Source organism: Falco peregrinus, chromosome 8 (assembly GCF_023634155.1).
Source record: "Falco peregrinus isolate bFalPer1 chromosome 8, bFalPer1.pri, whole genome shotgun sequence".
Lineage (NCBI taxonomy): Eukaryota > Metazoa > Chordata > Aves > Falconiformes > Falconidae > Falco > Falco peregrinus.
In genome coordinates, this window is record NC_073728.1 from 46,473,972 (window position 1) to 46,495,715 (window position 21,744).

The 21,744-nt window shown below is 47.5% G+C and overlaps 1 protein-coding gene across 8 annotated transcripts in view; it reads left to right on the forward strand.

Moving 5' to 3' along the window:
• SIL1 (SIL1 nucleotide exchange factor) overlaps positions 1 to 21,744 on the forward strand; it is a 97,345-nt gene that overhangs the window by 23,757 nt on the left and 51,844 nt on the right. For all 8 annotated transcript variants that reach the window (XM_055812313.1, XM_055812315.1, XM_055812311.1 and 5 more), the window contains one exon: positions 2,025 to 2,160. In XM_055812313.1, coding sequence (XP_055668288.1) covers positions 2,025 to 2,160 — 136 coding nt within the window. The remainder of the gene's footprint in view (positions 1 to 2,024; positions 2,161 to 21,744) is intronic.

Genomic DNA, 21,744 nt, shown 5'->3' on the forward strand with positions numbered 1-21,744 from the left:
CTTTTTGTCTTTAAGGAAATGTCCGTTGGTCTTCAGAAAACATGTTTCTTTCTACTATTTTAATTATGAAATCAAACTGAAAAGGATTTTACCTAATTTCTGCGTAAATGAAGAATTGTTTGTGTGTTGTTGCCCATTTTTGTCAGAGATACTAATGAAAATGGAGTATTGCAAAGCAGCTGTGGGCCGAGCAGGGGCAGTGACGTTTAAACAAACCAAGTCACATCTTTTTATTCTTACCGAATGTTTAGACCACGGCACTTCTCTTAAGCAGAGCCGGTAAACATCAGATATCTCCATTACATGTTTCAACAGATACGACATTCTGAGGCCTGTTGGTAAATTTACAATAGCCTGTATCGTTAAGTCCCTCTTGGATAATAATATAGCAGTGTAAATAAGCTAAGTAATAACTGCTCGGACTCATTTATTTTTAGTCCTGTTGAGTTCTGGCTCAGAAAATGTTAACATTGATTTTCGTCTGCAGAACTTGGCTTTTTATGTTTATGATCATTACTGAGCTTTAACCATTTGTCATAATTTTAACAATTTCAAGTCTCTGATGCACTAAGCAAAAGGAGGAGCTAAGCTCTGTTTTCCCATGCATTTCCGAAATGTCAATCCCTTTTGACAGATAAAATAAAAACATTTTATAGGTTTATCAAACATCTTCATATGTTACCACTGTTGTTGCTACTTGTACATGTTTTGCTCAGGCTGACATTTCTTTTGCTCAGAAATGCTCTCCTAGCCTGAATAATGGATATTTATATGCAAAGCACCCAGATTCTTCCAGAAAATATGCATGCATTTTTTCCAAGAAGTGGAAGAAGTGAAGGCAGAACATGGCCTAAAATTTCCAGTTAACCTCTTCACTGACTTTTTTTTTCCTTGTGAAAGTGTGGTAAGGGTTAATATCAAAACGCTTCATGAAGTGAGCTGTAACTCTTATTCTAATTGCCAACAATTAGGAGTAATCTTTCCCTATAGGCTGGTTATTTGAAATTGTTCACTGGTGGTGTTCTGGGCGATGTTAGAAGCTGATAATATTCCCTGCAACAGAAACTGAGCTGTCTGGATGATTAGCCTAGACCAGCTTATCTGCTCCTGCGAAAACCAGAATAGCAAAGACCTTCTTCCTGAGCCATTAATAGCTTGGTGTGTGATAGTACGAGGTCGTTACTTACTATGCACTCCCAATAATTTTATCTGTTGCAGTTTTACATGACTCCCACCAGCTCCTTAGGGAGACTTTCCAGTGAACAGCGAGGTTTCCCTTGCAGCAAGGATTTTTTTTTCCTGCTTTTAATCCTCATTTTTTCCTTTGCATAATGTCATACCACTCGTGCTAGCTGATCTACCACACCTCTGCCATTCGTGTGCTGCACTTGCAGAGTAGGTGGTGATTAAATTGCTGCCTCATTGTTTTAAAAGACTTGGAGGACACTGGGAATGGGTGGAGAAAAGGATGCTTGCGTTTTTATTGTGTGGGCAATTCGGTGTGTTTTCCCTGTGTCCTATTTTGGAAATAGCTGAACTATTTTAGCTGAAATCTTCTCCAAGCCTGAAATAAATGCATTTAAGAGAAACAAACAAACAAACAAACAAACCACAACAACGCTTGAGGCGTTCCACTCGTGTGGAAGACTTCAGCTGAACAAGTTAAAACTTTGACATATTTTTAAACAAGGGAAAACAGGGTCTTAGAACGTTACACAACCCTAGTAATAGTCAGGGCTCCTGGTTCTGGCTGTAATATAGGTGAGGCTCTGCGAAAGCTTGTTTAAAACCTGCAGCCTGCACTGGAATAGGAAATAAGCTGCGTTGCTTTGTTCAGCACAAATGTCACGCTAGTTATGCATGTTTAACCTTTAATATACTTTAAATCTAAATTTAACCATGTGGAAAGAATCTCGGATGTCAAAAAAAAAATCTGCTGGTGAGGGAAAAAATTCTGTATTCTCAGCTGGCACTAAATTACCCAGATGCAATTGCTAATGAGCTGAATCTCTTCTATCCAAAAGGAGTTTGCCCTTACAAAAATAGAAGAGAGCGACATAAAAGATGACAGTGGGAAAGAGCCGATAACAGAAGACGATGCTGATCCTGAAGACCTGGAAGTGTTTTACCCCACACATCAGTGGCAAACCATCCGTCCAGGTAACATGCTGATGACTAATTATAGCATCCCTCTGAAACCCCACCTGACAGCACTGACAGCAGCCTGGCAGAAACTCAAAATACCTGTTTGTTCCCATGACAATGTATTCTTTTGCTGGTGTTCAGACAAAGAGGTATGGACTCAGTGACCCAGTACAGGGACAGGACACCATCACCAAACTGGCCAGCAACAGGAGCGGTTGCTGAAGTGCTTGCAGTTCACTGGAGCAGGTCCGAGTGGGCTGCCAGTCACATTGCAGGTGGTGATGTGTCTCTGTCACTAGCTCAGAAGCCTTTTTTCTCTTTGTGCACTTGTCAAGGGACAGATTTTATAACGTTTGTTGGCATGCAGTATCCCAGGTCTGCTGTGCTCCGCTGTGGGCTGGTGAAATGCTGCACAGTGGCAATCTGATTAAGAACCATCAATGTAACACTATGCAGCTCTCTCACAATGGGTTTTCTGTTCCTTGGCTGTTTGAAATCCAGCTTTTATCCCTATCCATACATCCCACAAAAAAAATAATCTCTTCCCTTTTTTTGGGTTGGTATCTTTTGTTAGATGTCTGTGGGACACGTATGGTGAGAAAACACCAACTGAGCAGGCTGACTTCACTGCAAAAAACCTGTGCACTGGGAAGGGCTCTGGGGAGGATAAGCCCATTTAAACACACATGTGCAGATGCACGTACGCATACATATTTCAGCAATTAGGTTGATCAGTAAGCTTGCCCTCTGGGGTCTTGAACAAGGTATTTGATCCATTTGTACTTTGGTGTCCTCCTGTATATGCAGGCGTAATACCTTCCCACCTAAGAAAGGTGAACTAAGTAGTAATTACTTTTTATAAAGAGCCCTGAATTTAAGAGCTTTATCCTGTGTGCAGTATTATCATTGAATGAATAAATATGGGATCCATTTGTCTTGGAATTTCTGTGAGATATAGCAGAACAACTTTTCCAAATGTAAATCTTCGTATAACGTAAATGTCTAGCAAAAGCCCCTAAATTTCACAAAGCTGCAGTATATACTTGTATTCCATTTTTGTACCATTATGTATGGAAGGCGTGTAGTGTCCCTGCTCAGTATTCAGACTGGCAGATCCCCACCACCCTTGCTGAAGCAGAATGTGTATATACTTGCAGTCATTATAAACATCGTTGCCGGTTTTGTTCAGTAGCACCTTCTGCATCACTTAAGTGTCTTGTTCCGCTTTATTTTTGTAGCAATTGCACCATGGGCATGTGCAGCAAAGGGTCTGTGGAAGTGGGGAGCTTGTCAGCATTCATAGAGGAGAAGAATTTCAGGTGCTCTGGAAAAAGGCTTAAATGGTGGCCTGCCTCATTGCCTAGCCGCTGCGCATCCTTGTTTCAGGTGTGCGTGCCGATTTGAGCAGAGACATGTCAGAAAGAGGAGTCTTCCTTGGCCTCCCCCTGCCAGCCTGGCTTTTTGTCTCCTGTGCATTTCTCTGAAGCAAAATCTCGTGCATGGACTGTGACTCGCACTTCTAGCATGTGTGTTACCCGAAGCAAGGCTGGGCCACTTGCTGCCACCCTGAGCCCATCCCTGCAGCCTCTGACCCGGAGGGTTTGACAGGGCCCTGCAGGGGAGGGACGAGGGAAGTGGCTGCACGAAGGATATGCCTTTTGGTCCTTTAGCAGAGGCCTGTGCATTGGCAGTGTGTCTGGTCTGGTGGTTCTGCATCTTCCGATGTTTTCTGGTGTGATTTTGCTCGCTCGTAGCCGAGCAGGGTCCCAACTTGCCTGGCTGGCGTGTCTCAGCGCAGGCCAGTGAGAAGCGCAGCGCAGTGCGCGGTCGTTCGCTTCCTGCTGGCTGCCTCTCCAGGATGCCTGCACGCCACCTTCCAGGGATGGTCTCTCCTGGGGAAGGAAATGTTTTAAAATCTGGATCTTCAGTTTTGAATAGTGGAAGGGAGCTCAGTGTTTCCCCCCCCTTTGCATTCCTGTCTCATCTTGATCCTGCTCTGAGCTCAACACAGGATTTCTATGCTTCTGTCCAGTCCTGCAGTTGCTCATCTTTTATACATGTATTTCCAGTTTTGCTCTGCTGTTTTCATAGTTCCCTGTTGCTAATTGCATCAAACTGTGTTTCCACTGAGACTGCAGCAGTGTCATCAACCTGTAACCTGTCAAATCCCTCCACCAAATTCAATTGTTATTGTGTATGTAGTGCTGCTTTGTGTGGTTGTTCCCTCGCTGCCTACAATGTGAGCTGGATTTTGATCAAGTGCTTTCTTGCACTTTGAGCACGCTTCAAGCTGCTGGAGGTAGCTGGATGCAAACACAGAAAGGCAGTTACCTTAAGAGCTCTGCCACCTGTAATCTGGAAGCAAGGAGATCAGTTGTCTTTTCTGCCAGCCAGCTGGGAAGCTGACAGGCCGTGGAAAGGTTGGTGAAACTTCACAAAGTCCTTTAACACTTTGTTAGGCATTGCTGGTTTGGACAGAAAGGATGCACACGCCTTGGAAGGTCTTCTAACACCTCTATTATTTTACTTTTTTTTGGTATCATCTGCAGAAACAATGAAGGCATCTGCAGGGATTCTTATTCTGTTCTTGGTTGGCATCCGTAGAAACTTGGGTTTTAATGACTGGGACTGCAGTGTCCTCTGAATGTTCACAGCCGTGGTCGGATCACTTTTCATGGTCAGGTCACTGTTCCACCACAGACACGGAATTTTTTGAAGTTATGCTTCCTCCGATGTCTTTCTCCTTTCTGAATGCCCTTTTACCAGGTGATAGTACCCCTGTGAGTTGGAAGCTCTCTGGAGAAACATAGCAGAAGTGATTTGCTTTTGTTGCTGCTTACATTAAGCTCTGCCAAGTGCGTGGAGGTGAGTCTGTCAGCACACAGAAACACCCTACCACTTTTCAAGGTGATCTTGCCTGATAGTTACAGCAACTGAAGGCTGATCCTTAGTCTTTGGGATGACAGAGATGAATGGAAGGATTGGATAGTGTTGATGATTTGCAGTTTTCTTGGGGATTCTGTATATAAAACCACTTCTTCCACATTTCCAGGTGACTTCAAATCACCAAATGACCACTCAACATCCTAAAGCACATGAATACTTAATTTCTTGGGAATTACCTACTTTTGTTATCTGGGGCACCTTGTTTTCTTCTGTTTTGTTTAGTATTCCTGATGATGATTGAAAGTTGGATTGCATTGACCATCTAGTCATAACACTGACCAACAGATTTTCCACCTGACTTTATGGTCAGAAGTGGCTCCTCTGGGAAGTTATTGCTGTGAGGATTAAGAAAAAGGATGTGAGGGGCAAGGGTTTAGCTGGGAAAGGAAGAGGGAGTTAATCCTCTCCTCAGCTGCAACCAGCACAGTGGGGAGCCTGGGCTGTGCAGTGCCTCTGCAGAGAGGTTCTGTCCACCTCTGGGGCAGCAGCACTTTCCTGCAGAAACTCGCTGGCAGGTTTCTCAGCTGGCAGTTTGACGTTGGGAAGTAATGTGTCCAGTTTCCAAATCCAGATGGACCAAGCGAGAACCTCATCTGCCTGAAACATCAAAATATTTACAGTCTACTCTGCACGCTTTCCGTGTGAGAGGAGCCAACGGTGGGGCACAGAAAGGCTTCCTTTGGTCCAGGGCAGCTCCCTGCAGACCAGAGAAACAGAGCAGAATCTGGCACTGGTGATGGAAGTGTTGCAGCATTGGATCTCTCTCAGGTTCAGGGAGCACGTCTCAGCGCTCTGCCAGGCAGAGCATGCGTTACAGGAGCTTGGCTGGCCTGTACCTTCATCTGTGGTTAAACTTGGGGCTTGCAGAGCTCAGTGCTGATACCTGCAGTTACTCTATAGTGTTTGTACTGTTCAGAGTCATTTTCCTAAGTGCCTAATTATATTGCAGTTAAAGAATAAGAAGCCATGAACTGCTGCTGTTGATCAAACTGCCAGAGCGAAGTTGATGTGAGCATGCTGTTGTTGCTGCTTCTGCGAAGATGAAACCATCTTAGGTTCAGCGGGGAGCTGATGATACATTACTTAGCATTTAAATATCCATGGCTGCAGCTTCCAAGGATCCTCAGGCAGCTTTCTCCATCAGTAGCTATCTTTGCTGTTCATCCTTGTTTTAGGTCTCATTTGCTGCACAAACGAGGTTTTACATGTATGGAAGCATAGCCCTCAAAGAAAGTGTTCATGTTGGGGAGACTGTTTCGGAAGCTGCTTTGAAGGACTTGCCGTGGTTTTGGAAAGAGCGGGACTGAGGATGAGGAATAACTTGGTGCGGTTTCAATGCCAGTCTTTGTTTTCCGCGAGGTTTCGGTGGGTGGATGAGCCAGCACTGCTGTAAGCCAAGAAGTGGTTTATAAAGCTGGGAGGAGGAGGTAATGGCAGGAGGGATCCCTTTGGCTCCGCAGTCCTGTGCCAGCCTGTCCCACAGCCCATGTGGGGGATGGGCTGGCGAGGATTTCCTTACACCTTGTCAGTGCGCGTCTTGCCTGCTGTTTGCTGGGATGTCCTGAGCTGCACTGGCTCCTGCTAATTGCTTTGCTGAATTAATGAATCTGTCCAAACCATTGGCTTCTCAGTGACCTAGACCTAACTCATACAGCTGTGTGCAGGTTTCTGAAATATTTATGTCAGCACGGTCAAGAGAGGGCTGTGAAATACGGCATTAAACCACCAGGGTATGCTCATTTTTGCAAAACTTGACGTGTGTAATCCTGGAAATAGAAGCCTCATCAGATTAGCACAGATTTGCATGAAGAGGAAAGGCAAATGGGATTTTAAAAACCTCATTTATGCCGCATGAAATGCTTCTTTTCCAGTTTTTTTGATAAAATAACTTGTTACTGATGTGCAGAGGGGAAAAATCTCAAATGTGTAGTTGTTACAATCTTCTCTGGCTAGCAACAGAGAGAGGTGCAGGGTGGTTACAGCAGGTAGGAGAGCCCAGGCAGTCTTGAGAGCAATTGCAAATATTCACTGCTTGGAGGTAGAGTTATGGCCGCTAGTAGCTCTCGCTCTGCTTGTTACCCATCTGACCTCTTGCATACAAGGCTTTTAATAGCTTAAATGTATCTCATGCTTGTCCTCCTTTTTATTACCACGCACTTTCATGCTCTCTCAGCTTTGCCGTCCTCGTGGGCTTTCCTCGACTTCTCACCTTCGTATCACAGGGTGTGTGGTCTCCCTAACACTGGCTGGAATCTAATTCGTCCTTACACTGGAAGTCTTCTCTGGCAAAAGTGGCAGGGCTGAAGCTCCCAGTGCCACTTCTGGCTCTGGTGTGGGGCACTGGAGGGCAGACGTGTCCGTTTTCTGTGCCTTAATCCTGATCCATGTAAGAGGGATAACAGTGTTTCTCTGCCTGTTGGTAAGAGGGCAGGACTGGGACTGCTCGAGAGACACTTGGACATCGTGCCAACAGGAGGGATCTCAAAGCCCTGTTGGAGTAGGGAGTGTTTGAAGGATGCCAGCTTTTGGATGTGGAGATACTGTCTGTACGAGTGTCTTTCCCTCCGGCTCAGCTGCGCAGATGAGGGCAGCGCTGTTACCTATCTCCAGCCGTGCTCTGCATTATCTGCTTGGATTTTCTTTACCGACAGGTTCCCTGAGCTGGGGAGTCAGAGGGCACCCGCCGGGGATGCACACCTGGTCCTTGTCAAGCCATCTCTTCAGTGTGCCGACAAGGGCAAGGCAGCGCTGCGTGGGAGCAGGCTGGCGTCCCAGCTGCTGCTGTGGGCTGCCCGTTCCCAGCGCTGGAGCTGCCGGGAGCTGCCGCCAGCACCCCGACGGGATGCCAGTGTAGGTGATGCTGGGAGCGTTGTAGCCTCGGACCTGCGTAGTTGAAACACTCGTGAAACATCATGAACGTTAGTGAGCTGGGTCCTTAGGCACAAAGCTGACCTTTTCCAGGAGAGGACAGAGCTGCGGAGCCATTGTCATTCACGCTAAGGAATGCAAACCCGTAGCAAATAACAGAAACTTATAGGCCAGTAACTGAGCATGCACGTTAAAATAATAATAATAATAAAAAAAAAGACTCCCACTTTATAAATAACACTTTGCTTCTCTAATATGACAAGTGTAGTAATGCAGTTTTGATTATCTGTTTTGTAGCGTGTTGTAAATGCAGTGTGTATCTGTAACTATATATTTTAATTTTAATAACATGAGACCTCAGAACTATGTAGCTCCTGGTACTAAACCGTGTCTGGGAACTGGGCAGAGATAGACTGCTGTGTGTCAGTACACTTAACTTGCAGGTTTTAATTAAGCAAAATGGCAGGGGTTGGTGGCTGTGCCCAGCCCCAGCACAGCACAGCTCAGGGTGGCAGGATGGGTGGCAAGGTGCTGCTCGGTGGGGCACGTTCAGCATGGCCAGGTACCGGTCCAGCTCATAGGGTTATCCCCTGTGTTTTCTATCTGCTTCTCTGTGACCTGGGAGGTTTTGCAGCCGTTGTTTTCTCAGCATGTCCATGAGGGTATCAGGTTCAGCATTTGTGAAATGAACTGGGAGGCAGTTCCACTGCCCCTGCCCCAATCCAGATAAAATTTCTCTTGTTTTCTGTCATTTCAAGAGCTGCCAGTATCCTGGCATCACTGGTGTTGGTGAGAAAAATCTTTAAATCTATCACTCAGCTTGCTCAGGTTTAGGAGCAGAGTGGGGCTGAGGTGGGTTTTCAGTGTGCTGGCATGAATGCTGTCCCTTACTGGCTGTGGTGTTACTGGTTTCATTAAACAAGGTGGTTATAAAAGTCTTCTGCAGTGATGCATATACTGCCAAAAACTAATTACGCTTCTGAGGAGCAGAGGTAAAAGTTTGCAGCTCCTCTAACACATAGCCGTGGGCTTGGATGTTGGGCATAACTGAAACAGGGGTGTAATGATGCATTTTCACATGAGACAAACCGTGCCTCCTGCTCACTGCGTTTATGACTCCATGCTCCGCAGTGTCTTATGGGTTAATTTGGAGCAGTTATAAACCAGGGGATGGAGGTGTTTTAAGATTCGGGTGGCTTTTTTTGTGCAGCAGGAGGAAGTTAGGCTCCATTTTTCAAAATATTTTCAAACTTAGCTTTAATGGTTCTCTGATTGGTGTTATTGTAATGTAGGTGTAGCATTAGCAAAGGGAATAAGTGTATCAGCTGTGTAGTAGTAGACATAAGTAGTGGGAATCATTCACATGGTTAAATTTACATTGTTTGAAGGGGAAAAATGCTTTGAAAGAAGAGAGACTGTTTCCCAGAGAAGATATCTCTCATTCCTTTCTCTTACCTTCTTTCTGCTAAGCCAGGGATGCTGTGAGCATGCAAGCTGCTGAGAGATGCTGAAACGTGTGCTGGGTGATGAGGAATATCTTGCTATGGTTTTTACGTGTAAGCATGCTATATTTTCTGCTATAATGTTAATAACCTTCCTGTGACTGTTTAGAAGGATGAACCTCATTAAAGAGGTATTTAATAACGGGCCTATTTTTATCTCTGTCTTTATCTAATGTTCTGTGCATTTATTTCAAGCTTGTAGCACTGCTTTGGAAGAAAGATGTTTTCCCTCCTGGAAAACGTTTTGGGAGTGCATCCGGCTTGGTTATCTGGAATTTCCAGTCTGAGTATCTTTCCTCCTCCTTCCAGAGCAAGCAAGCCATACCAGGACCTTGGCTCTAACATTTGCATTGCATATTATGGGAAAATGTTTTTCAAGAAGTGTGACTTGGGTTCCAGAGTCACTGAAATGGTTCTGAAGGTTTGACCTAATATAATCAGAGCAATTCTCTCACACCTCAAATGCATGATCTTGTTTTGTGGGACAAGCATTCCAGGCATTGTAACGTGTGCTGGCTTAGCCACAGGTCAGACCTCCAACCCTGGGAAACCCTGGAGGTTGCTCCTGCGGCCAGGAAAGCATTGAATTCCCACCAAAGCACCATCACAGATGCTGGAGATGAGGCGAGTCCTCCAGCTGCTGCTGCACGCTATGGCCCCTGAGCTGCAGGGTCAGCCTCCTTGTGCCAGCAGGGCTCAGCACCTCCCTGTCACCTTCTGGAGCTGGCCTGCTCCTTCCTGGTGACAGAGGGCTCCAAGAGCAATTATTTTCCTGGTTTGGAAACTCTTTCCTGGGCATGACAGCAGAGCAGCGCTGCTCCCGGAGCACAGGGCTGGGTTTGCTGTGGGACGTGTTTGACCACACGCTCTTGGAGAGGCTGGTAGCTCTGGAGATCAGGCCTTCCTGCAGAGCTGAGTATTCCCCCCCCCAAATTTGTAATTTTACTACATAATTTCATAAATTAATTGCTGACCTACTGATATAAGGCAGATGTGTATTCAGATGGCTCTCCTGTGTTTTGTCTTGTTTGCTGGTCGAGGTTGGCCATGGTGGAGGCAGGTGGTCCGCCCCATCCCCGAGGGGATGCACTGTCTTTCCAGTTCCTTCCATGTCCATCCCTTCAGCATCACTGGCTCTGCATCCAGCCTGCCTGCCTGGACCGAGCGTGTCTCAGAGTAGAAGTGCCGCTGAGCCCACGCAGAACTGCACAACGCCAGTGCGTACAGCCTGTGGGCAGAATGAGCATTTCTGAACCCTTTTCCCCGACACACCTAAGGCCATGTGCTCCGGCACCTTGGGGTTTGGTCCCTGGGGTGTGTTTGACAGTTTTTACAAAAACACCTGGCTCTAGGAGCTAAACCTAGGAAAGGATTCATTGGTGTTCAGTCTAGATCACGTACATCACTAGAACACAGTTTCACAGCATTACCTTTTTCATAATTAGGAAGAAAGTATTTTTTCCCCATGGTCTTGCTCTGGCCATTCCTTCCTGCAGTCTCCCCTGTGGGCTGAGACCCCGCTTACTAAAATTTCTACAAAATTGATTTTAGGTGGGTGAGCACAAAGCCAGATTTATTTTTTTTCCAGGCAGTCAGCACACAGTCAAATGGCTCCTGCGAGGAATATTTCATCCTGGTCCTTCACAGTCCATGCCTGCAAATTAGTGTTCTTACTCAGGTGGGGCTGCTGCTTGCTTATTTATTTTAATTTTTCCATATATTTATTTATAGGCTCACACTGGCAACAGATCTTTTTCCACAAACCCTTTTCAGAGCCTTGTGCTGTGCCTCCCCCATTCTGGCTTAAAAGCACCTTGCTCTCTGGAGGAAACCTCTGAATATCCATCATGCTATCCTGATTTAGTGACGTGTTTTCTCTGACCTCTGCCCTCTGTTCATTCTTGAATCTGCAATGAATTTGGGACTTTAAAAAGCTGTTTGATGTTTCTTGAGGTCTAGAAGCTTGTTTTGGATTTGTTCTTGAATGCACACTGAAACAAATGTCTCCACTTTATTGAAACAACTTCCTTTAGCATCTCCAGGAACTTTCTGAGTTGAACAGAGATACATGTATGTTGTTTTTTTTCCAGCTCTGCTTTACCAGGATAAGCTTGAGAAAGAAACGTAATCTCCTTGGGTCTGTCTTTATGTTTTGTAGAACTAATTCCCATTTATTGCAAGAGCTCAACACTATATTCAAGTTTAATTTTTTATTATGTGTTTACATTTTGGAAGGAGTAAGTGTGGTGGTGTTGGAAATTCTAATTAAGGATAACATTTCTGATTCAAAAGACCTTTCTTCAGAGATTCTTTTTCCTCTCTCCTGATTTTCTGCCTGCTCCTTAAGACTGCAGGAAGTTCTGCTTGGGTCATTCACTTGCAACAGGATGTTATCTGAATACTAAATTAATGTATGCAGTCTGTCACTTGGTATTTCTTCTGTTCTTCTGCTGGAGATCTCCCAGGGTTGCAAAGACCTTGCAAGTGGCAATGGCGAGAACAGGAATGTGCCTATGATCCTGCAAAGTGAAAGGAGAAACACTAAGCTGCATGTCTCTCCCATCACTGCAGGGTGTGAATAAATAGATCAAATCAACAATTTACATTTTAACCCTAGACCAGGTCTTATTTTTAGGATTTGTCGCTCAGCCCAAGTGAAACGTTTCTGTTTCTGTCTGGTGGTGTTTTTAGAAAACACCTTGAATTTATCACTGAGACTGTATTTTAAGATGCATTTACATTTTGATGTAATCTGCTGCTTTTCTTATTTGAAACAAAACCCACCTGTTCTATTAATTATACTATCATATAACCTGTTAACCAGGTTGCTGCAAATTACAGTTATCTCTCTGTTCTGCAGCTGATATAATATGCAAAAATGATTAGACCTGTCTGTATCACAATTAGCTACAGCTGGAAGGAGGTGGCAAGTTGTGAAGGCTTGTACAGGTACTGGGAAGGTATTTACAGACTATATGATGTAAAGCTGGGAGGAGTGGGTGCTGCGCCTGTGGCGTCTGCTGCCCTGCAGAGGGGTCTTGACAGGGAAAATTGAAATGGAAGAGACTGTTCAAACACAGAAAAATTCGGTTCACCGTTGAGTGATTGAACGGTGGAGCAGGTCAGCTCCACCAGAGGGGTTGTGCAGTCTCCATCCTAGGAGATGCTCAAAACCCAGCTGGACACAGTCCTGGGCAACCTGCTGGAGATGACCCTGCTTGAGCAGGGCTTGGACGGGATGGTCTCCAGAGGTGTCTTCCAACCTCAGCCAACCTGTGTGGCAGTGCCTTTTTTAAAATGGAAGATCTGACGGTGGGCTTCACAGAGAGCTGCAGACCGTGGTGGCGGTGATGCTGACTGTTCCCCCTTGCTAACACCAGCTGAAATCTGAAATGAGCAAACATGGCAAGAGTTGTTGGAGACTTCTCTGAAGGGAGGCAGCAGAAAGTAACATCTGAGACCAGCTGCTGGGGCCAGCCGAACTGGAACCAGGAGCCAGAGGCTGGAGTGAAGGCACCCCGTGGGACCAGAGCCTTTGCTGGAAGATAAACCAGGGGGCTTTTCCTGTGACCCCTATTTTACCATCTTTCCACCAACTGATCTTTTCAGGTGCTCTCGAAACCTGTGGATTACATCCTGAAGTGGGAAGGACATGTCCTGAAGGAGGAGCAGAGCGAGGCTGCAGACAGAGGAGAGCTTGTACCTTACCTGGCTGCCTGTTGGGAGAGCCCGCTCTTGCTGGCAAGCAAGAGAGGAGGAAGAGACGAAGCTCTTCCAAGTCAGTCTGTGTCAGTCAGAGGTGTTAATGTGACTGCTTTATGAGGAGCAAGTGTATATGCTCTCCTTCATCCACTCCAACAAATGTTCTCGCATTAGGTCAGGCCGCCTACACTGGCAATTTTTACTGTTTGCTCTCTCTTATACTTGATAAGCTGATTTGTGTATGTGTGAGTTTTGTTGACTTTTTTTTTTCCTCCTGAAAATGAGAGATGGTTCACATGATTTCTTTTTTGTCCTTTGTAGCGTAGATAATGCAGGTAGGAGTGGGACAATAGCATCTTCATACTTGTCAAGTATCCATCCACAGCCCAAGTGTGCAGCCTGAGTGCAAAGGGGATTTTCTTGCAGGCTTAGGAATACTGCACAGACAGGTAAACCAGGACACTTGATGAAGACCACACTGGAGAAGGATTGTATGCATGGTCTAAAGGCCAGATATGGAGTCACCGAAGCACATGTTGCAGTGGTAGCGGAGCTGGGAACCCTGAACAGGGAGGTTTCCTTCTGTTCTGGCATGAGGAAGCAGAGGAGCTCTGGTCCACCATGGTTTTACGTGTGGACCTCCTGACGCCTTGCACAGAGCTTGCTGTGAGCCCGGGCAGGACATTGCTGGTGGGGCTGCCCAGCCAGCGCAGGCCACCGTGCCGCCTGGCAGTGCTCCAGGCGCGGCAGCGAAGTTTGCCCGTCCTCAGCATGCTTCTGCTCGGAAACCTGGCGGTGCGCAACGGTGCCTTGCACCAATGGCTGCTCCTTGTCTGCATCACTTCTGCTGGTGGAGCTGGGACAAAGCAGCGAGCCCTGTGAGCCAGCACCCCTGAGGTGAGGAGGCAGCCTGTACCCCCCTGTGCATCGCCTGGGCACTGCTGGTTCAATTAATTAATCAATTAATCGCTTACCCTTGTGCGTGCAAAGCTCTGCAGCGGTGAAGATGTGTGTATTTGGGGGGCTTAACCCCAACCGGCAGCTCATCAGGTAGGATTTGCAACACTGGCAGCTGGGGAGAAAAACTGTTATTAAGCGTAACGTGGCACCTTGGATACAGAAAGCATGGGGAGGCAATAAATACAGACTACCATAATGTCATTTTATAGTGTCACTCTTCAGAATTTATTAAGACTTAGTTGCAGTGATGCCTGCAGCTTCTTCTGGTTGAATCAGTAAATTCTGTTCATTATCTCCAGCACTTGTTTTGACCTACTGTGTTTTAAAAGAGAGGAAATACTGGAGGCATAAAGACACCCCAATTACTTTCTTTGGCAGCTGGGTTTTTTGGTGTAAATCCAGCTTTTCTCAGGTTTGCTGCTAACACCCATGTCAGTGCTCGTCTGCATGGACGGACCCAAAATGTGAAGTGCTGCTTGCCGAGAGCACTGCGAAATGCAGGCACCGGTGCCCTGCCTCAAGCACCGCAGCCGCCCATGGGCAGCGTGCGGCAACGCAAAGAGCTGTAGGGAGGAGGGATGTGACTCTTGGAGCAAGTTTGCACATCTTGTCCCCCCACCCTGGCACCGCTCCAGTGTGTGAACACCCTTGGACAGGCTAAGGCTGGCTGAAAGTACAGAAGGGTTCACAAGAACTCCCGTAACGGCAGAAAGGTGGTTGCTAAAGCTGCAGGCTGCAAGGATGGTTCACTTGTCACCTCGCTGCAGGTGTTGCCACGCATTCGCAGTTGGGAGCTCACTGCCTTGTTGGTGTTGAGAATGACACTGGTGTTTTTCGAGAGTTCCTCAGTCTACAAATGAAACTGTCCTTGTTTCTTCCATTTTTGTCAAGCATAAATCACAGCGGTGGTGTGTTTGTGTACCTTTACCCCTGTCCTCAGCCTTTAGCTCTCCAGGATGGAAGAAAATGAGTTCAAGCCCAATCTTCTGATAATTTATTACCTTCCTTGTGCTTAAGGGCAAAATTTAAGTTGCCAAAAGCAGATGTTTGCTTGCTCCTTTTTTAGCTCTCAAAGTACTTTCTCTGTGCTTGATTGATGGACATCCCTGCTACATTAATAGTTGGGCTTTGCAGAAAGCTGTTATTACCAGGAGAATCTGGTGTGGGTTTCAGTTTTTCTTCTTGCATTGAAAATCCATTATTAATGTCTTTTTGAGGAAAAAAGGCTTTAATTCCGGCATTTTGCTTTGCTTTCTCAGACTCCTTCACAACTGTCTTCTCTGAAGCACTTTTAAAATCAATATTACAAGCGTTCTTTACATTTCGCTGTGTGGTTGAGGGTTTCTGTGTCTTGCTATTGATTTCTAATTGTGTTGCAGGACATTTGGGTGCACACAGAGAGGCATGTGACGGATTACTTTGTGTGTGTCTTACCCATCATCACTGAGCTGGCTTTTTGCATGTTCCCTCTTGAAGGATGCCGCTTCTGAGTGTGGAAGCTACCAGAAGAGCTTTGCTGGCTCGTGGCTCGTGGGTGCGATCCTGAGACACTAAACTTGTGACCATTCATCTGATTTTGGTTTTAATTTTGGTTTTGTATCAGGCATGGTGGTGGGCTTGTGGGGTCTCCTCTTTTGTGTTGTCGTGGCAGAGTTGTTCTGCCCTGACTTCTTGGGCATCTTTGTGTTCAGCATTGTAGGAACGTAACAGGTTGTCCTGGTTTTGTTTGGGGTGGTCATAAAGCATCTTCATCTTTGGAGCAGCACTGGCACGAGCTGTGGCTTCACCCCTTGGATCAGCTCTGCTAGCAGATCTTGGCATTTCAGAAGCACAAAGTCCAAGTCTCGATGAAATAATATGGAAACATAGAGCGCATCTGTAGCTGCTGTAAAGCTGGATTTGCAGCTACAGGCTCTTGGAGCCCATCAGCGTTGGTGGAGCATGGGCACATCTGTTTGAGAGCTTGTTGGGATCGGAGGAGGGTGTGAGGAGTGACATGGCTGTGACCAGCACAGAGGCTCCAAAATGCATCAGTTACTGCAGGCGGGCTGCGGCAGGGGAAGGGCGCGTGCGGGAGGACAGGGGACCGCACGTCTGTGTGCATGTGGCAGGTCCTAAAAGCACAAAGGAGAAAGAGTGGCAACAGCAGCCGCCTGCGTAGGGAGGGTTTGCATGTGCCTCGAGCTCTGTGAAGCGGGGTGATGAGCAGTCCCGCTGCAGAGCTCTCCAGGCAGGTATGGGCATTGCTGTTGAACACCCGCCTGCAGGCAGGCTCCTTCCAAGCCCTTTGCTCCACGTCTGCTGGGTGCTTTGGTTGCAACAATATGCACCGTGTAGGTGGCCTGGGTGTACAGTGAATTGCTGCAGGGGGGTTGGGGGTCTTTGCTCGTCAAGTTTATCTTCAGTGAGGGTCAACTCCTTGACACGTAAAACACACCGTGCTTCGTGAAGGCCAATTTTAGCTTCTAAAGAATTAGTTGTACTTTATCCATCCATGCTGGGCACCAAAGCAAAAAGATGGCAGAGGCACTGGTCCTGTGTCTCTGGAGGAGCAGCACAAGAGTGCGGGTGTTTTGAACACGTTTGCAGAGGACACGGGCAGCCTGAGATCTGGGGTGCAGTGGTGCCTCTGTGTGCTGGAGCCGGCAGCCAGGAGGGGGATGGCGTGCATCACTGTGGGCAGGCTTCGACCTTGCTGCTGGAACTTAGTTAGCAATTCTGTTGATGTTCTGGAAACGAAAATATAATTCAGGCCACCTTCTCCTCCAGGCTGACCCTGAGAATCTGGGAGGAGAACAACTACTGAATAATTAGGGGCCTTTTTTTTTCTTTTTGCTAGAGTTACTGCTCAGTGTTGAACTGTGCTGTAAAGTGTCATTAGTTTCCTTGAACTTATCGGTCCAAGTGTACTTTGCATTAATATAATTACGTAAATTGCAGTCTTGTTAATCACTGAGTGCTGCCGCATATCTGTGTTGCCTTTTTTGGGGGTGGTTTGGCTGGTGGAACCCCTGTAAGTCTGGGCAGGGGGTGAAGGCTGTGGCGCTCCCCCGTACTCCTGTGCTCGTTCTGGCTCGCGCTCTGTACTCACACACCTCTTGCCCTGCAAGGTCTGGGAGCGTTTGCAGTGCTGCCGTGCCTGCGGAGAACCGCCACTCCGCTGCAGAGGGCAGCTGGGACAGCCGGGGACAGGAAGGTTTGTCTCAAGGGAGTTTTGTCCTACCATGTTCCTGCTGCTGCCGTTTCATTTTGGGTCCGTAGAGGTCCCGGCATGGCACAGCCTGGGCTCCTGCCTTTGCCGTGAATACCTAGAGCCTGAGGTCTTGGGTAGGGGTCCGCTGCAGGGCCGTTTGATGATGCTGTGGCTCTGTCTCTGTGGCAGATCTCTCAGCCTTCCTGGCAATGTAAATTCTTCTGGCTGCATGCTAAAATTACACTGAGTTATTGATTTATCTTTGAGAGGATTTCCTTCCCGAGGGACGTTTCTGGCCGTTGTAATGATTTAGTTCTTCTGCAAGTGCAGAATCCGTAGCAGAGCTGAGCCACCCTCCTGCCCTCGAGCCTGCAGCCGAGGGTTGTGCTTCCTCTGCAAGCTGGTTCTGTTCCAAAGCTGGGGACAAGGTTATACTGCTGTTACTTCTGAGTGACAACTGCAAATAAAAGGGCATTTTCAGCTTTTTGCTGAGGAAGCTGCAAGTCTCGGAGTAGCCTTTATGCCCGGGCACCAGCCTTGTTATGTTGGACTTGTTGCAAACACAGCTCTGGGGCTGGCATGTGGGCAGGTGTGAAGCTGTGCCAGTGTTACGCACCCGGGCTCCTGGGAACGTTTTGATTTCTTAAAGCAAGGTGTGATGGAAGGGGGATCATGCAAATATAGCTTTTGTAGTTTTGTTTGATTTGGGGTTTGGTTTTTTTCGTTCTAATGATGCAGGGTATAGCCTCTTTTCTTCCCTTTCCGCTGACTCGCCCGTGGCGCATCTCTAACACCCAGGCCAGCCCAGTTCCATTTCAATCTCCTGCTCGTACTGCTGAGGAGGCAAAGCCAATTCTCTATTTCTACCACCGGTTTTCTCCCCTTAGCCCTCAAATCACAGTCCACTGGTCATGGCTCAGCTGGTGAGCACTATCAGTAGGAGGACCTGACCCTTCAGGAGCTGGGCCAGATGTTTTGCCTGTTGTGTGTGGATGGGAGATGGCAGGCTCCGTGTCCCTGGGTGCCTGTCGCCAGCGGTGGCCTGCCTCAGGCACCTCCCTGCGGGGTCCCGCACTAGCCCCACGGTGGATTTGGATCCCATCTCTGCTGCAGTGTGCACGCTGATAAAACATCAGGCTGCTCGCATGGGCGGTGTTATAAAACAGCATCCCGTGATTAGGCCCAGGGAGAATGTAAATTTATTTTCCTGTGAAGCAAGTGTGGCACAACTACTTTCTTTCCTGGTGATCTGTCTGCGAAATGAAACGAGTCCTTAGTGTCTTATCTTAAATACTGCTGTGTTGACAAGTTCTCTTGACAAAAATGAGGCTAATGTCCCTTACGACTGCATTAGCTTTAGAAACAAGGCTTTAAATTGAAGCTTCGGAAAGCACTATACCAGTGCTCTCTCCAAGGCATCTTCTTATTCCAGCTTTTATTATTCAAATTTGTTCTCACTATAGCTTGGCAGCGTAGCTGGCAGACGGGTTTCTCCAATACGTTCTGCTGGTCTCGCAGCCAGGCGGTTCAGATCGGGCACCTTCCAGCGCTGAACCAGGAAAGTGTTGTCCAACCGTCGGTGGACCTGGGCTCCCTTGGCTCTGGGGGATGCTGTGGGTTCGGGAAACAGTGGTGCCAGGATGTTACTGTGGCCGCTGGTGTGAAAGTGAGAGATAAGCCAGCAGACACGCGTCGAGTAGTGATGCAGTCAGAGTCAATAAGCTGCACGCCTTGCCAGCAGCGCAGCGTGTCCTGAAACACTCCCGGTGATAGCTGGAGCTGGGAGAAAGGAGTTTGGTTTTCCTCTGTTGTGTCTTATCTTTTCAGTTTCAGCCTTGATTGCGTTATAAACACGGAATCTGAAGACAGGAACTGAGACCTGGTCCTGAAGACCCTTTCCTGAGCTTCCCAGGCTTCCTCTTGAAAATTGTGTCCTTTTTTTGCCCCTTTTTACTCCTGTTGGACAGTCTTAGTCATCAGCTTCTTGTTTCCAACCATGGATTAAGCATGGCCAGCTTAGACCTCCTGGTTCTCACACTGGCACTGGTCCTGGTGGATTGTCCCTCCCTAGAGAGCAGTTGTGTCCTTCCCATGCCTCTGCATTGCTGGGTTTTTTGGGGTGGTTTTCTCTGCCCTGATTTTCATCTGTCGTGACCACCTCAACAGTCACTGCAGAGAGGGAGAGGCTCTCTGAGAGCGACAGATGTGGAAGGCAGCTGTGCTTGGTGATGCTCTGGAGGTGCTAATTTCTGTCATAGTAAAGAAGTGAATGGTACCTGTCTCAGAAAGGTATCAGGTGCCTTAAAATTTGGCAGGATAAATATCATCCTCAGTTCCTTTTGTCAGGTTCTCAGTTCTCCTGGTCATCCAGCTTGTCCTTTGCTGCCAGAGTTCTGCTTTGGTCTTCTCTGAACGTAGATAAGCTTTCAGCTTCCGAGATGGCCTTTCTAGTATAACAAATACACCTTTGGGACGGTAGTTATTGAATAGGTTGCAGTGACATTATGAGGTAGCATAGGATTGGGGTTAAATAATTTAGTGAGTTGGAGAAGGATTAAAACTGGCTTTTGTAATTAACGTTTCTCTTGGATGTCGACTTGGTGGCATTGTGAGAGAAAGGGCGCTGCAGTGTCCCTGCAGCCTGGCACGCCATTTGGTAGCTGAAATAATCAGTGTGGCTGGACACCTTTGATCTTTGCATTTCTGCTGCTGTCCAGACCTTCGTGGGATTAAACTCTCTAAACTACTACAGTTCACAGACTTGAGCCCAATATCAGAAAAGAAAATAAATTGTGTGCTTTGTATTGGATCACTAAGTGCGCACATCGTGTCTAACCAAGGGTGTGTGGCAATGCGTAAGAAATGGGTGGCTTGAAGCTGGGGATGAGGATTTGCTTAGGAAGTGAAAACATTGTGTTTTTGCCAATTTTCCGAAAGGGCAACCCTTCCTCTTCCTTCCGTGCTATTTTTTTTTCCTGGTGTATTCTCTGCTGTTGCAGTGCAAGTGAGTGAGAAGCCTTTGCAGAGAGTGGGGTGGAAGGGCAGAAGCACTTGTTGCGAGGAGCTCTTTGCCATATGAAGCTTTTCTGTGTTGGCAGCAGCAGAAGCTATATCAGCAGATGCTACAGCAGCGACTCCCATCAGAGAGGCACCATATGTCCTCTCCCGAGCCCTCCCGCCGCTCCTTCCCCAAGAGCCTTCCTCCCCAGGCACCTCGCTAGCATCCGCCCTCGCTCCCACGGCGTACTGTCTCGGAGCATCCCGGAAAGCGGCAGACACCTTGCGGGAGGTCCGTGCCTGCCCTGCCCGTGCCAACCGGCTGCCTCGTCTTTGGCGATTGTCCCGCTGCGGGAGGGTCGAGGCTGGGTGGGATTTCAGGCACAGCTAGCTCGGCTCTGTGCATGCCCCTGCACGAGGCGACGCTACGTGGGCAGAATAATCTTTTTGGCTGCCAGTGATGGTGGGCGTGAGTTAAATGGTCCTGCTCTGGCAGTGTCAGCCAGGGTTGGTCCCTGCCACCGCTGGGTTTCCCTGCCTCTCCCTCCCCTTCCGCCCCCGCTGCCAGAGCCAGCGGCGAAGCCGAATGCAGGCAGCAGGGGTCTGGCAGGAGGCGTCGGGAGCTGGAGCCCGCTGCTCACGGGGTGCGCTGGTTTGGATGGCTGGGCTCATGGCCCCTGGCGCTTGCTGATCAATTGAGAGAACATAAATACTGGTGCCATGGGAGAGCACTGGATCAGTTTAAATTGGCAGTCGTAAGTGGTTGTCCAGCTGAGTGTCCAAATGTAACGGATGCTGTCACATGCCTACCCAAACATTACTTACCGGAAAGCCCCATCCTTGCAAGCCTTTGTTCTCTGCTAGCTGCAGATCAGATTGTGGAAAGAGGGATTTGATTCTGGCATCATTTAAAAAATGTTTTTATTATATCTGCCGAGGGAAACAAATTACAGAGAAGACCTCTGAGCACTAGGACAAAAGAGGCTCTAAAACCCTTTTCAGATAAACAAATGTTTGAGCTGTAGGCCTGATGGATGGTGTTTAAAGGCATGGTTATTGCTGCAGCCAGCAAGCAGTTGGCATTGAGAAATAGGATGCAAGAAAGAAAGTTCTCCCGAGGTTGGCTGCAGGCCCGTGTCTCCCTGTAATTCTGGTTGTGAGGAGCCCTTGGCACCCTGAGTCCACACAACGGTCTCTGTGGCACTGGCCATAGGAAAACAGTAACCCAGCGAGCACCAGTAAGTAGCTTCTTTCTTACTTAATAAGAAACTGGAATAGAAATGGCCCTTTCTCTGTACCCTGTTTGGTAGGGTTCAAGCCCAGCAGAAAGCAGTGCTGCTTCTTTGAGACACATGGGGAGCCTGGGCAGGAGCAGGGATGGTGGCACTTTGTGTTGGGATGTCTCAGTGCAGTGTTTTTGGGGTTTTCCCA